Source organism: Ostrinia furnacalis, unplaced genomic scaffold, assembly GCF_004193835.3.
Source record: "Ostrinia furnacalis isolate ACB-3 unplaced genomic scaffold, ASM419383v2 OfSCF4386, whole genome shotgun sequence".
In the NCBI taxonomy this organism is placed as follows: domain Eukaryota; kingdom Metazoa; phylum Arthropoda; class Insecta; order Lepidoptera; family Crambidae; genus Ostrinia; species Ostrinia furnacalis.
This window is the reverse complement of record NW_021134625.1, coordinates 55,636-68,458: the sequence shown is the minus strand read 5'-3', so window position 1 is coordinate 68,458 and position 12,823 is coordinate 55,636. Positions and strand designations below refer to the sequence as shown.

Below are 12,823 nucleotides of genomic sequence, written 5' to 3'. Positions count from 1 at the left end.
CGACGAATATTGATTAATAATCAAATGCAGAACGAGCTTACAAAGAGTGGGTTATGTTTAATCCATTTTAGATATTAAAATTCTGTCCGTGCGATTACTTTACTAAGTGAGCGACTAGAAATACAAAGAGGGCAACTTCAATATTAAGATAGATTCGATTTTTTTCCAATTGAAGTAATTTCTGATGATGATGATGATGATGATGAGATGCCCTGAGAACGTCTTGACATGTTTTGTTTTTCAACATTTACCGTGCCATTAATGTAAATCCTAAGATTTACCAACGAAATGGTGGTAAGAGTTCGAATCGCAAACCTTTTGGGACATTTACCATTAGGAATTGGTAGATCTTAGGTTTTACTGGAATATCTTAGGATTTACTGCAATTCGAGCTTTTACAGTAACATATATATAGATAATAATTCAAACAGGTATTTTTGTTCTTACAGCCAATAATGGATTCTATATAATATTATTACTATCTCGTAAAAAACAGTCAAAGGGGTCATCCAAGTCAAGCTTTTATTTTACCAATGATATTTGGCTCAGCTCCTCATTCTTTTTTCTCTCCAAAATGCCATTTTTTGTGCGTACCAGCCCCAGAATCTAGGAAACTCTGAAAGTTTCCTCTCGGCTCCCAGGAGCTTGGTTTGAAAACAACTAACCACCATCAATATATCCGCAGTCGGTGCACACAGAAGCGCACGTGCTAACATTCGCGGGGCGCGGGCGCGGCGAGGGCGGCGTGCGGCAGCTGGTGCGGCTGGCGTGCGGCGGCGTGGGCGTGGACGCCGACACCGCCTGGTCGGAGGCGCACACGCCGCCCGCAGCACGCATGGCCGCCGGCGCCGTGCTCGACCTCGCGCTGCGCACCGCGCGCGGGGACCTGCGCAACGGGTGCGTACTCACCGCTTTAGGGCCTATATGACGAAGCTCGACAATGCTGGATGCGATACGGAGAGCCGAGCAAGGACCTGTTTATCACCAGGACCTCACGAGTAGTCGCAGTAATTGGATCGCGCTACGCGAGTTCGCGCACTCCTGGCACACAATCAGGCGAAGTTATGAGAAGTGATGACATTCATCAACGCTAGCAGCCCGACGCGAAGTACCGTATTTGTGGTGTCAAGCCCCAGAAGGGGGAGAATTGACAATGAGAAGGGACAAGGATAAGAGAAATTTGTAGGGAGTCAAGCAAAGCGCCCGGGGAAAGAGCCCAGAGCAAGTACCCGCGCGCTCTCCCGAGATTCGGTTCGTACGCCGTGAGGCAGGAAGAACCATGGGTGGTGGTGGGTTGCTCTAAGGCAGCCGGTGCGGGCGTGGACGCCGACACCGCCTGGTCCGAGGCGCACACGCCGCCCGCCGCGCGCATGGCCGCCGGCGCCGTGCTCGACCTCGCGCTGTGCACCGCGCGCGGGGACCTGCGCAACGGGTGCGTACTCACCGCTCTAGGGCAGCCGTGTGACTTCCCACGACTTCCCAGGTTCTTACGGAGCACGGCTGCTTTAACGAGCGACTATGCAACATGGGGTTGAGGGACAACCCACCACCACCCATGGCCATGGCAACCTTGCGGTTATAACTGGCCGAATCGCGGGAGATGCGCGCGGAACTGCGTCTGCCGTAGCAGGTTGCACTCTGCCGCGCGCAACGCTTGACTCCCTACAAATTCTTTGATCTATTTCCTTGTCCCTATATATGCTACTCTCCCCGTTCTGGGGCTGCGACTATCACAAAACGGATGGCACCCTATGGCGCCGAGCCGTCCGGTGCTGTCCTCCTCGTATGCCACTTGTACGCAAACGCCTAGAGCCGTTTGAAGTTCGCCTCTGACGCAACTAGATCGGGGTACCGAGCGGGGCCGTGCGTCTCCAGCACGACTCCCTGCAGCAGCTCCTCGCGTATGTCCCTGTATAGGGGACAATCCCACAGTATGTGGTGACGGTCCTCCTCGAGCTCACCGCAATCGCAGCTCGCGCTGTCCCTCAAACCCATGTTGCACAGCCGCTTGTTAAAGCACAGTAACAAAGTGGTTGAGGGACAGTGCGAGCTGCGAGTGCGGAGAGCTCGAGGAAGACCGTCACCACATACTGTGGGATTGTCCCCTATATAGGGACATACGCGAGGAACTAACACAAGTTCCCATTGATCGCTGGCGAGTGCCATTGTAGTTTAAGGCCACTGTCAGTTGCTAGTGAGAAAGACAGTATTGCCAACTGGTAAGCGCTGAAGCGGTAGGAAGACTATCGCATTTGCAATCACCAGGATGGCGCCACTGTAGAGTAGTCGATCGCCAGTGGTGCCAACTGTTAAATATAAAAACGATAGCTCTTATTGTATATCGTGTGTAACCCATGCATATTGTTCCTTGCAGGTTTGCGGTAGTGCGGCCGCCGGGACACCACGCGGAGCCGAACCAGGCGATGGGCTTCTGCTTCTTCAACTCCGTGGGCGTGGCCGCGCGCCTGCTGCACACGCGCCTGCGCCTGCAGCGCGTGCTCGTCGTCGACTGGGTGCGTAGCGCACGGTGTGACGTCACTGTCGCCACCGTCTCCTGCAGTGAGCCAGGCGACGGGCTTCTGCTTCTTCAACTCCGTGGGCGTGGCCGCGCGTCGCACGACCGCACGGTGTGACGTCATCGTCGCCACTAATGCCGGCTGTGTATACTCTCGCCGAGAACCCATGAGACAGGTCGCTCTCGCTACCACTAAGGGGTGTCTTGCTATCGCTTACTCGCTCTCGCCCCCTGTGTTCGCACATGAGGCTGTCTCGTGAGACGTTCGGGCGAGTCTGGGCGCAACGCACAAAGAGACAGCGAGACGAGACGGTAAGGTTTCTGTGTTACGATGACGAAAGGGTAACCAGTGCAACGCAATTTTTTTTAATATCAAGATGACAGCTTTCACTCCAAAGACAGAAATACCATTACCAACGCTGCAATTACCGAATAAAGCCCTATTCAGACCTAAGCGGTATTCGCTACCGTCTGCGGCAGAGAAAACGCTCTAGCCGCGGTACTTGATACTAAATACCTGAGCGAAACCCGCGTGGTATGTACTTCTACCCACAGCGGCAGCGAATATCGCTCAGGTTTAAATAGGCCTTAAGGGAAGAAGACAACGCCCCGTTCATGTGGCACTCGTTCATTCGTTTCAGCCAAATAACGTCCACTTTTGGACAAAGGCTTCATAACGACCGGCCCTGCGCCTTTACTGTGTGGCACTCAATAAACCACGGGCCCGTGTAACATGTCCGTAACTTGTTGTGTGGCACTCGATAAACCACGGGCCCGTGTAACATGTCCGTAACTTGTTGTGTGGCACTCGATAAACCACGGGCCCGTGTAACATGTCCGTAACTTGTTGTGAGGCACTCGATAAACCACGGGCCCGTGTAACATGTCCGTAACTTGTTGTGTGGCACTCGATAAACCACGGGCCCGTGTAACATGTCCGTAACTTGTTGTGAGGCACTCGATAAACCACGGGCCCGTGTAACCTCTCCGTTGCTTGCAGGACGTGCACCACGGCAACGGCACGCAGCAGATGTTCTACGAGGACCCGCACGTGCTATACATCAGCCTGCACCGGCACGACGACGGCAACTTCTTCCCGGGCACGGGCGCGGCGGCGGAATGCGGCGCGGGCGCGGGGCTCGGGCTCACCGTCAACGTGGCCTGGCCCGCCGCGCCGCCGCACGGCGACGCCGAGTACCTCGCCGCCTTCCGCTCCGTCGTCATGCCCATCGCCAAGGTAACACCAGTGAAACAAATCTCTTTAAAAAGCACATTATTCTAGCTCTAAATTACTTATCCACTAGAGGCGGCCTCGGGCCGAGCGGCTAGATAGCAAATAGACACTATCTCAATCTGCGGCACGCCGAGAAATTCGTTGTAAAAAAAATTCGTAGCCGCGAGCCGAGCCATATTGTGTCTGTCGCTCGGGACGAGGCAGCCGTTTGATCCGTGGCTGCCTCTAGTGAATAAAGATGATTGTGGAATATTTTCTTATTTGTCTAAAGCCCGGTCTGTGAGCACGTAGAATTTTGTCCAATTACCCCAAGCTACCCATCTTTATCGTGTGCGCGTAATTATATTGCTATCGCGACTGTGCGACGAGCGACCGCAGTGAGTATGCGAGCGCGACTGCAATATAATTATGCGCGAGCGATAAGGATGGGTAGCTTGGGGTTATTGAACGAAATTCTATGTGCTCGGCGACCGGACTTAAACCCTAAATTACTTATCCATTAGAAACGGCCTCGGATCGAGCGGCTGCCTCGTCTCGAAGCAGACCAAGTAGTGACCCTATATCAATCTGCGACACGCCGCATCCCAAGGCAAATTGTGTCATATTGTGTCGCTCGGGACGAGGCAGCCGTTCGATCCGAGGCCTCTAAAGTCCGGTCGCCGAGCTGTGCGACGACGGGCGGCCGCAGCGAGTGTGCGAGCGCGACAGCAATATAATTACGCGCGAGCGATAAGGATAGCTTGGGATCATTGGACGAAATTCTACGTGCTCGACAACCGGACTTTAGTGGATAAGGATGATTGTGGAATATTTTCTTATTTGTCTAGTCGTAATTTACTAATTGAAACATATTGGGTTTCCAGGAGTACGACCCTGAGATGGTGCTGGTATCGTGCGGCTTCGACGCGGCGGCCGGGCACCCCGCGCCGCTGGGCGGCTACAGCGTGTCGCCCGCCTGCTTCGCGCACATGACCGCTGATCTCATGACCCTCGCGGGCGGCAAGGTCGGTCCCCGATGTGTCCCCAGCAGTGCGAGCCCGAGTGTGCTGGTGTCGCGCGGGTAGACGCGGCGGCTACAGCGTGTCGCCCGCCTGCTTCGCGCACATGACCGCTGATCTCATGACCCTCGCGGGCGGCAAGGTCGGTCCCCGATGTGTCCCCAGCAGTGCGAGCCCGAGTGTGCTGGTGTCGCGCGGGTAGACGCGGCGGCTACAGCGTGTCGCCCGCCTGCTTCGCGCACATGACCGCTGATCTCATGACCCTCGCGGGCGGCAAGGTCGGTCCCCGATGTGTCCCCAGCAGTGCGAGCCCGAGTGTGCTGGTGTCGCAGTTCTCGCGTTCCCCGGATCACGAGTCTGCCAATCTGACCCCTTCATTGTTCGGCTATCGTGGCTTCAATTAGTGAGAGTTTACACACGGCCACACAGTTAACTATCCATTTTCGTTTTTGCTCTCGCTCTCATCAAATAGTGATTCTTTGCGATAGAACGAGACGACATGACAGGCAATGGATAGTTAACACCGATGGTACATTTTAATGGCAGGTGCTGCCACCTGAACTTCTGTTTCTAAAGTGTGCGGACTTCGAGAGACTGGATTCCTCGCAAGGTTACACGAGTGTGTAAATAATAATAATGTGCTTTGAACATCGGTTAGATTTCTCGAAGCTTCACGTCATCTATCTTTCCATTTGCGATTACCTATAAATGGCTAAGCAGATACATAATTTAAGGTCCCATTATTTGTATTGTATTGCTGTTGGTTATCCGAATAAAATAAAATAAAATAAATAAAAATAAATAAATAAAATCTAAAATTAAGGATGCAATTCTATTCAGGGTGGATTCGACCAAATAATCACATATTTCCCATACTGAAACTGTCAATGTGCCAGTTATACCAGGAGTTATTCTCGGATAAAAATTTGGTCGAATTGGGCCTTAGTTGTGTTGTGTGTACTTCAGGTTCATGAAAGTGGGTCAATTTTTTTTATGCATAACAATGCAGTTATTTGACCACAATCGCACCTGATGTTTGGGATGCAGTCTAGGATGGTACATATCTGCCCTGTAAGTGCCTATTCACTCTCGCCTTGAAAATGCCCGGATTATAGTCTTCGGGAAAGACAGAAGCAGGCAGCGAATTCCAGTCCCTAGCTGTTCGCATTATAAAAGAATAGGGATGTTTCCTGGGTCAAAAAGCAAGAGTTTTAATTAGTCCGTCAATTAACTTATCAAAAAATACTCTACACGTATTTTTCACTTTTTCAAACTAAAGAAGAGGCCCGTGACGTCAATGCGTGCATAAAAGTGCCGCACGTTATGACGTCGTGCGGAACTTCAACGCACCATAACTATGTAATAATTAGAGATGGGCCGACTAGTCGCCGACTAGTCGGGAAAGCCGACTATTCGGCATCATTTGTAGTCGGCCGACTAGTGACGACTATTCGGCAAAATATGCCGATTATAATCGGCGCATTACAAAATTAAATATGTGAATGAAATAAATTTCATAATCACCAAGATGATTATCAGGTAGACCAAGGGCGTTTATCGAAACCACTTTTGACTGCAAAAATCAGTCAAAAGTGGTTTCACCTGATTTAAAATTTTGGCAATCAGTCTAAATGTAAATGTCCGCAGAATAACAGCGTCCTGTTCTGGGGTCTACCTCAGAGCAGGACACAATGCTGAGCGGATGCCATTTTGGTCCACAAATGTGCAAGACGTATTGTAAACTGTACACTGTTATAATATATGTTGGGCCAAATAAAATATTTTCTTTCTTTATTTAACTTTCTTTCTTAAATTCATACAAAGTTAAGATGTTAAAAATACCAGGAAATCATCACAAATGTGTAAAGTTTATGCAATTTGTCCATAGAAAAATTATGACACTTTTTTTTCGGGGAAAAAATGCAAGGAATTGCATACCTACTCTGCGGGAAAGTGGTAGATTATGTGGGGCTCCTCTCATCGGAGGGATGAGGAATACCCACATATAACCCCTGAGTTCCGTCGATCGCCTTAGTGTGAAGAACTATAATCCGGACAAAGCCATCAACTATCACAGTCCGTCCCGGCAATTTCCCACCTGTATGGCGGGCCCTGCCTATCCGACGGTGGTGGTAGTAGTCCGTGCTATGTAGGCGGGGGTACCTACCCCCACGCCCTCGGCTTTCGATGCGCACCGCGACAAGCGGTTCTCACTACATTTTGTCAATTTTTCCCATACATTTTCACGTCGATAAGAATATCATAATATGTCAAAATGTATGGGAAAAATTGAGGAGGCAAGCAGCCAAGCAGGAGGCGATCATATTCTCACCTCCCCTGACACCTCTGTCGTCGAAAATTATGACATCTACCTTAGGTACTGTTATGTGAAAGAAATCTTATTTCTCAAGAAGTTATAATAATATGTATATCTCTTAAGAAATCTAGATATTCAATCTTATTTCTTTGAGAAATATTATTCTTCGACAAGTAGGTATTAAAATGATCGGCATTGCCGATTAGTCGGCCGACTAATCGGCAATTTGAAAACCGATTAGTCGGCTAGTCGGTTAGTCGGCAAAGACCATAGTCGGCCCATCACTAGTAATAATTATTTGTTAGATTGACAAATAAAAATATATGTGTCAAATATTTTTTATATTAAACATGACGGACTAAAAAAATGTTTTTAGGAAACTAGCCTATTATTGATTGTTTTCGGCGGCGTCTGTAACGTTCGTTTGTTGTCTTGTCAGGTGGTGCTGTCGCTAGAGGGCGGCTACGACCTGCCGGCGGTGTGCGACTGCGCCGAGGCGTGCGTGCGGGCGCTGCTGGGCGAGCGCCTGCCGCCGCCGCCGCTGGCCGAGCTGGCGCGCGCGCCGCACCCGGCCGCCCAGCGCGCGCTCAAGGCCACGCACGCTGTGCACGAGCACCACTGGCCCACGGTGAGCATGAGGGATATCATCATCATCATTTCAGCCACAGGACGTCCACTGCTGAACATAGGCCTCCCCCGATGACTTCCACATCGCACGGTTGGTAGCGGCCTGCATCCAGCGCCTTCCTGCTATCTTTATCAGGTCGTCGGTCCACCTTGTGGGTGGACGTCTCACGCTGCGTTTTCCGGTACGTGGCCTCCATTCCAGAACCTTGCTGCCCCATCGGCCGTCGGTTCTGCGTACTGTGTGCCCTGCCCACTGCCACTTCAGCTTGCTGATCCGTCGGGCTATGTCAGCGACTTTAGTTCGTCGTCGAGGGATATCATACACCAGTATTTTTGCAACCCCCGACCGTACAAAGATGCTGATGCTGATGTTGCTTCAAGCAACCGAATATTTCAATCCATACATTTGCATACGCGACCCCTATAGAGGTTGAAAAACACTGTTATAGAGAATAGATTTCGTTCGTTTCAGCCAAATGACGTCCACTGCCGAACAAAGGCCTCCCTGAAAGATTTCCATGACGACCAGTCCGGCGCTGCCAGCATCCAAATTCTTTCCCCGACTTCACCAAATCGTTGGACCACCTAGGCCGCCACTTGAGAACTTTATTGCCCCAACGGCCATCATCTCTACGAGCTATGTGTTCCACCCACTGCCACTTAATTTTAGCAACCCGCAGAGGTTCATATCGGTCGACTCGGAGAAAAAATTTAGCTTGTACCTAAAATATATCAACTCTAGCTGAATGCAGCAATGTATAATGTGCTTCAGATAACTTGCGCAACATAGCAGTGTTAATTAATTCTACTTACGACTTACTACACAGTTTGCATTATAGGTACACGGATTACTGGTTTTTTCGTGTACTTTCTAACTATTTTTACATGAAGCACGTCGACGCATTTTTAATACGACGGAACCGTTATTTACCGATTATTTAAATTCTATATTTCTCCATACATCATCATTTTAGTTTTTCTCATGTTAAACCATGTTCTNCTCATCTCTAATATCTGCCCTGTAAGTGCCTATTCACTCTCGCCTTGAAAATGCCCGGATTATAGTCTTCGGGAAAGACAGAAGCAGGCAGCGAATTCTAGGGATGTTTCCTGGGTCAAAAAGCAAGAGTTTTAATTAGTCCGTCAATTAACTTATCAAAAAATACTCTACACGTATTTTTCACTTTTTCAAACTAATGAAAATTTAAAGAGATAAAGCGCGCCAAAGTTCATAAGAAAAGGCCCGTAACGTCAATGCGTGCATAAAAGTGCCGCACGTTGTGACGTCGTGCGGAACTTCAACGCACCATAACTATGTAATTATTTGTTAGATTGACAAATAAAAATATATGTGTCCAATATTTTTTGATATTAAACATGACGGACTAAAAAAAAATTGCGCCTTAGTTGTGTTGTGTGTATGTCACCGTAACATTGTGAATTCCGTCAGATTATAATCTGACGTAGTTAGATTACAATCTAATCTAACCTAACCCACTGTTAGTTTACTATGTCACGCGTTATATTATAAACTGACGGAGTTCACTCGCGTTGACATGTACTAGGTTTATGAAAGCGAATGTTTTCGGCGGCGTCTGTAATAGACTAAGAGCTGGTGAACGCCAGACCTACGTCATTTTATAAAAGCTGAAAGTTTGTCAGCATATGCTCTCAATATAGGATATAATGTTGGTGAATTATGAAGTTTGGGTCGTGGTGGCTTTGGGAGCTACCCTAAAAAAACTGTCTGGCAAGGAGTTGGAACTGTCAAAACTGTCTGGCTGTTGGGGAAAATACTTCTAATTATTGCCCAAATATTATACATAAAAATCAGATTTTATAGTATAACGTAAGTCTAACTTTTACGGTGGCTTTTTCTGTAAATTCAATGGACTGTAATTCTACTAATGTTATACCATTAAATCTGATTTTTATGTATAATATTTGGACAATAATTAGAAGTATTTTCCTTAACAGCCAGACAGTTTTGACAGTTCCAACTCCTTGCCAGACAGTTTTTTAGGGTAGCTCCCAAAGCCACCACGACCCAAACTTCATAATTCACCAACATTATATCCTATATTGGGAGCATACGCTGACAAACTTTCAGCTTTTATAAAATGACGTAGGTCTGGCGTTCACTAGCTCTTAGTCTATAACGTTCGTTTGTTGTCTTGTCAGGTGGTGCTGTCGCTAGAGGGCGGCTACGACCTGCCGGCGGTGTGCGACTGCGCCGAGGCGTGCGTGCGGGCGCTGCTGGGCGAGCGCCTGCCGCCGCCGCCGCTGGCCGAGCTGGCGCGCGCGCCGCACCCGGCCGCCCAGCGCGCGCTCAAGGCCACGCACGCCGTGCACGAGCACCACTGGCCCACGGTGAGCACCCACACATGATTTATTTATTTATTTACTAGCGGCCGCCCGCGACTTCGTACGCGTGGATCCCGTTTTACCCCCTTCATCTATCTTACGCGGTTTAGATTTTTTCATGCAAATGTTTTTTCCCGCTAACTCCCGTTCCCGTGGGAATTTTGCAATATCCTGTTGTAACTAAGCTTTAAGTTTACTAAGATACCTGCATGCCGAATTTCAAGCATCTAACTTTTAAGCGGTTTAGATTTTTTCATACAAATGTTTTTTCCCGCTAACTCCCGTTCTCGTGCGAGTTTTGCAATATCCTGTTGTAACTAAGCTTTAAGTTTACTAAGATACCTTCATACCAAATTTCAAACGTCTAACTTAAGCGGTTCAGATTTTTCATACAAAAGGATTTTCCCGCTCATTCCCGTTCCCGTGGGAATTCCTAAATATACTATAACCTGCCCAGGAGTATGAAGAATAATTGTACCAAGTTTCGTTAAAATCCGTCGAGTAGTTTTTGTTTCTATAAGGAACATACAGACAGACAGACAAAAATTTTACTGATTGCATTTTTGGCATCAGTATCGATCACTAATCACCCCCTGATAGTTATTTTGAAAATATATTTCATGTACAGAATTGACCTCTCTACTGATTTATTATAAGTATAATATTAGGTCTACCAACATTGTTACATAACAACATGTACACTTTAATAGTATAATTTTGATTTAAACATGACTTATTTTATAAGTAGGTACCTCCTTACTTACTACAAATGCAAATTATGTTTCATTTACTAAAAGAATAAACGGTTACCATAGCTCAATCTGACACAAACAGTTGAGACGCCACAAAGGAGTATAGTTTCCTTTTATACTGTGTTTGGGAGTAGTGCACTGTGCAGGAGATCACTTTCGGTGGCACCAGTGGCCCCGTAGAACCTGTTATATTATGATAAAGCAGTATTTTTATGACACGACCCCGCAGTCCTTGATTTGTCAATAGGCCGTATAGGCCGCGGCGTAGGGGCGGCAGATTTCAGATGACGCTTACTCGATTTCAGAAGATAAAAGTTAAATAAAGATCCAACCCCACCCTAGCCTACGGGCGGCAAATCTGTAAATCCGCCACTGCGACCCCCCTGGTATAAAAAATTTTTGCAACCCCCCGACCGCTGGCTTTTTTTTCATACATTTTATAATGTTACAAAGATGCTGATGCTGATGTTATTTCAAGCAACCGAATATTTCAATCCATACATTTCTGCATTTACATAATTGAATTTCGGATAAACCTATCTTCATAACTTTACTATTTATTTTTACTGTGGTAAATTTTACGACCTCTCGCGACCGCTATAGAGGTTGAAAAACACTGTTATAGAGAATAGATTTCGTTCGTTTCAGCCAAATGACATCCACTGCTGAATAAAGGCCTCTCTCAATGATTTCCATAACGACGCAAAGGCCTACCCACGCTACTGCCACTTAATTTTAACAATTTTGCGGGCTATATCGGTCGACTAAGAAAAGATTTAGCTTGTAACGCTAGCTGAATGCAACAATGTATAACGAACATGCTTTAGATAGCTTGCGCGACGTAAATACGCGATACGTAACGACGCGATGTAAATTACGACCCCACACACTTTCCATGAGACACAGATTACCGATTTTTCATGCACATTGTACTTTGTAACTATTGTTACATGAAGCAAGTCGACGCATTTTTAATGCGACGGAACCGTTATTTACCGATTATTTAAATTATATTTCTCCATACATCATTGTCGTCATTTTAGTTAATTTTTTTCCAATGTTTAGTCACGTTAACTCTTGTTCTCCCCGNATGTTCTCCAGCTGAAGCGCTACAGCTCGCTGATCGGCATCAGCGCGCTGGAGGCGTCGCCGGCGCTGGTGCCGGGCTCTGCGGAGCGCGACGCCGCCGACACGGCCGCGGCCATGGCCACGCTGTCCATGACGTCCATGGCGCAGCCGCGCGCCGAGCCCATGGACCAGGACGACAAGTGATTCCAGCCACATTCCACCGCCGCGCCGGCCGCGCCCGCGAGGCGGACCCTGCGTGGTAAAATTAAGACAAATCTTAATTTGAGAGCTTTAAAATGTAGTAAAATATTTTATGTGTACAAATATGTTGTTGTTGTGCGTCCGAGCGAGCGCCCGGCCCGCTCCGAACCAAAGATTGCCCCCGGGGCGGCCCCGGCCTCGGACCGCGGACCCGCCGCGTCGCTGTCCGTTGAACTTTTCTTGTGGTACTTTCGAGATGTACGCTCACTGTTGAACAGGTGCTCTCTTTCGGTCGCACAAACGTCCGGAAACCGTTTCCGGATCGGATGATTTCTGTTGAATGTTTCGTGCGCGAGCATTTTGTGAACGACGTGCCAACCGTTCGCCGGTGGCGGCGTCGTCTTATGATATTAGCGGATGTCTCGTGATGTATGTTGTTGTCGACTGAGTCGTCGAAGTGCAATAGGCGGGGCGCCCCGCCGCGGGGCCCTCGCCGATATATTTTTGTAAGATGGCTGTCTGTGTGCGTGCGGGGCGACCCTTGTACGATAAACAGAGTTAAAACAAATGTTGTGTCTTTGAAAATTTTATTGTTAAATTGGATACAGATGAAATAATTATTTAATAAATGTATATATATTATATATATATTTGGAAATATATCTGCGAAATTATTTTAATGCCTTTTTCATTACTCACACTCCCGTCGATGGGCGGTCACGTCTCCGCTGCCGGTAAGATTATTGC

General features: G+C 47.9%; 1 protein-coding gene across 1 annotated transcript in view; it reads left to right on the top strand.

The window, feature by feature from the left end:
• Positions 1 to 12,622, top strand: part of HDAC4 (histone deacetylase 4) — a 95,469-nt gene extending 82,847 nt beyond the window's left edge. Inside the window, exons 21-27 of the mRNA XM_028313817.1 lie at positions 497 to 513; positions 686 to 897; positions 2,375 to 2,513; positions 3,516 to 3,752; positions 4,613 to 4,753; positions 7,504 to 7,692; positions 11,909 to 12,622. Of these exons, the coding sequence (XP_028169618.1) occupies positions 497 to 513; positions 686 to 897; positions 2,375 to 2,513; positions 3,516 to 3,752; positions 4,613 to 4,753; positions 7,504 to 7,692; positions 11,909 to 12,079 (1,106 nt within the window). The 3' untranslated portion in view covers positions 12,080 to 12,622. The remainder of the gene's footprint in view (positions 1 to 496; positions 514 to 685; positions 898 to 2,374; positions 2,514 to 3,515; positions 3,753 to 4,612; positions 4,754 to 7,503; positions 7,693 to 11,908) is intronic.
• The last annotated feature ends 201 nt before the right edge of the window (positions 12,623 to 12,823 follow it).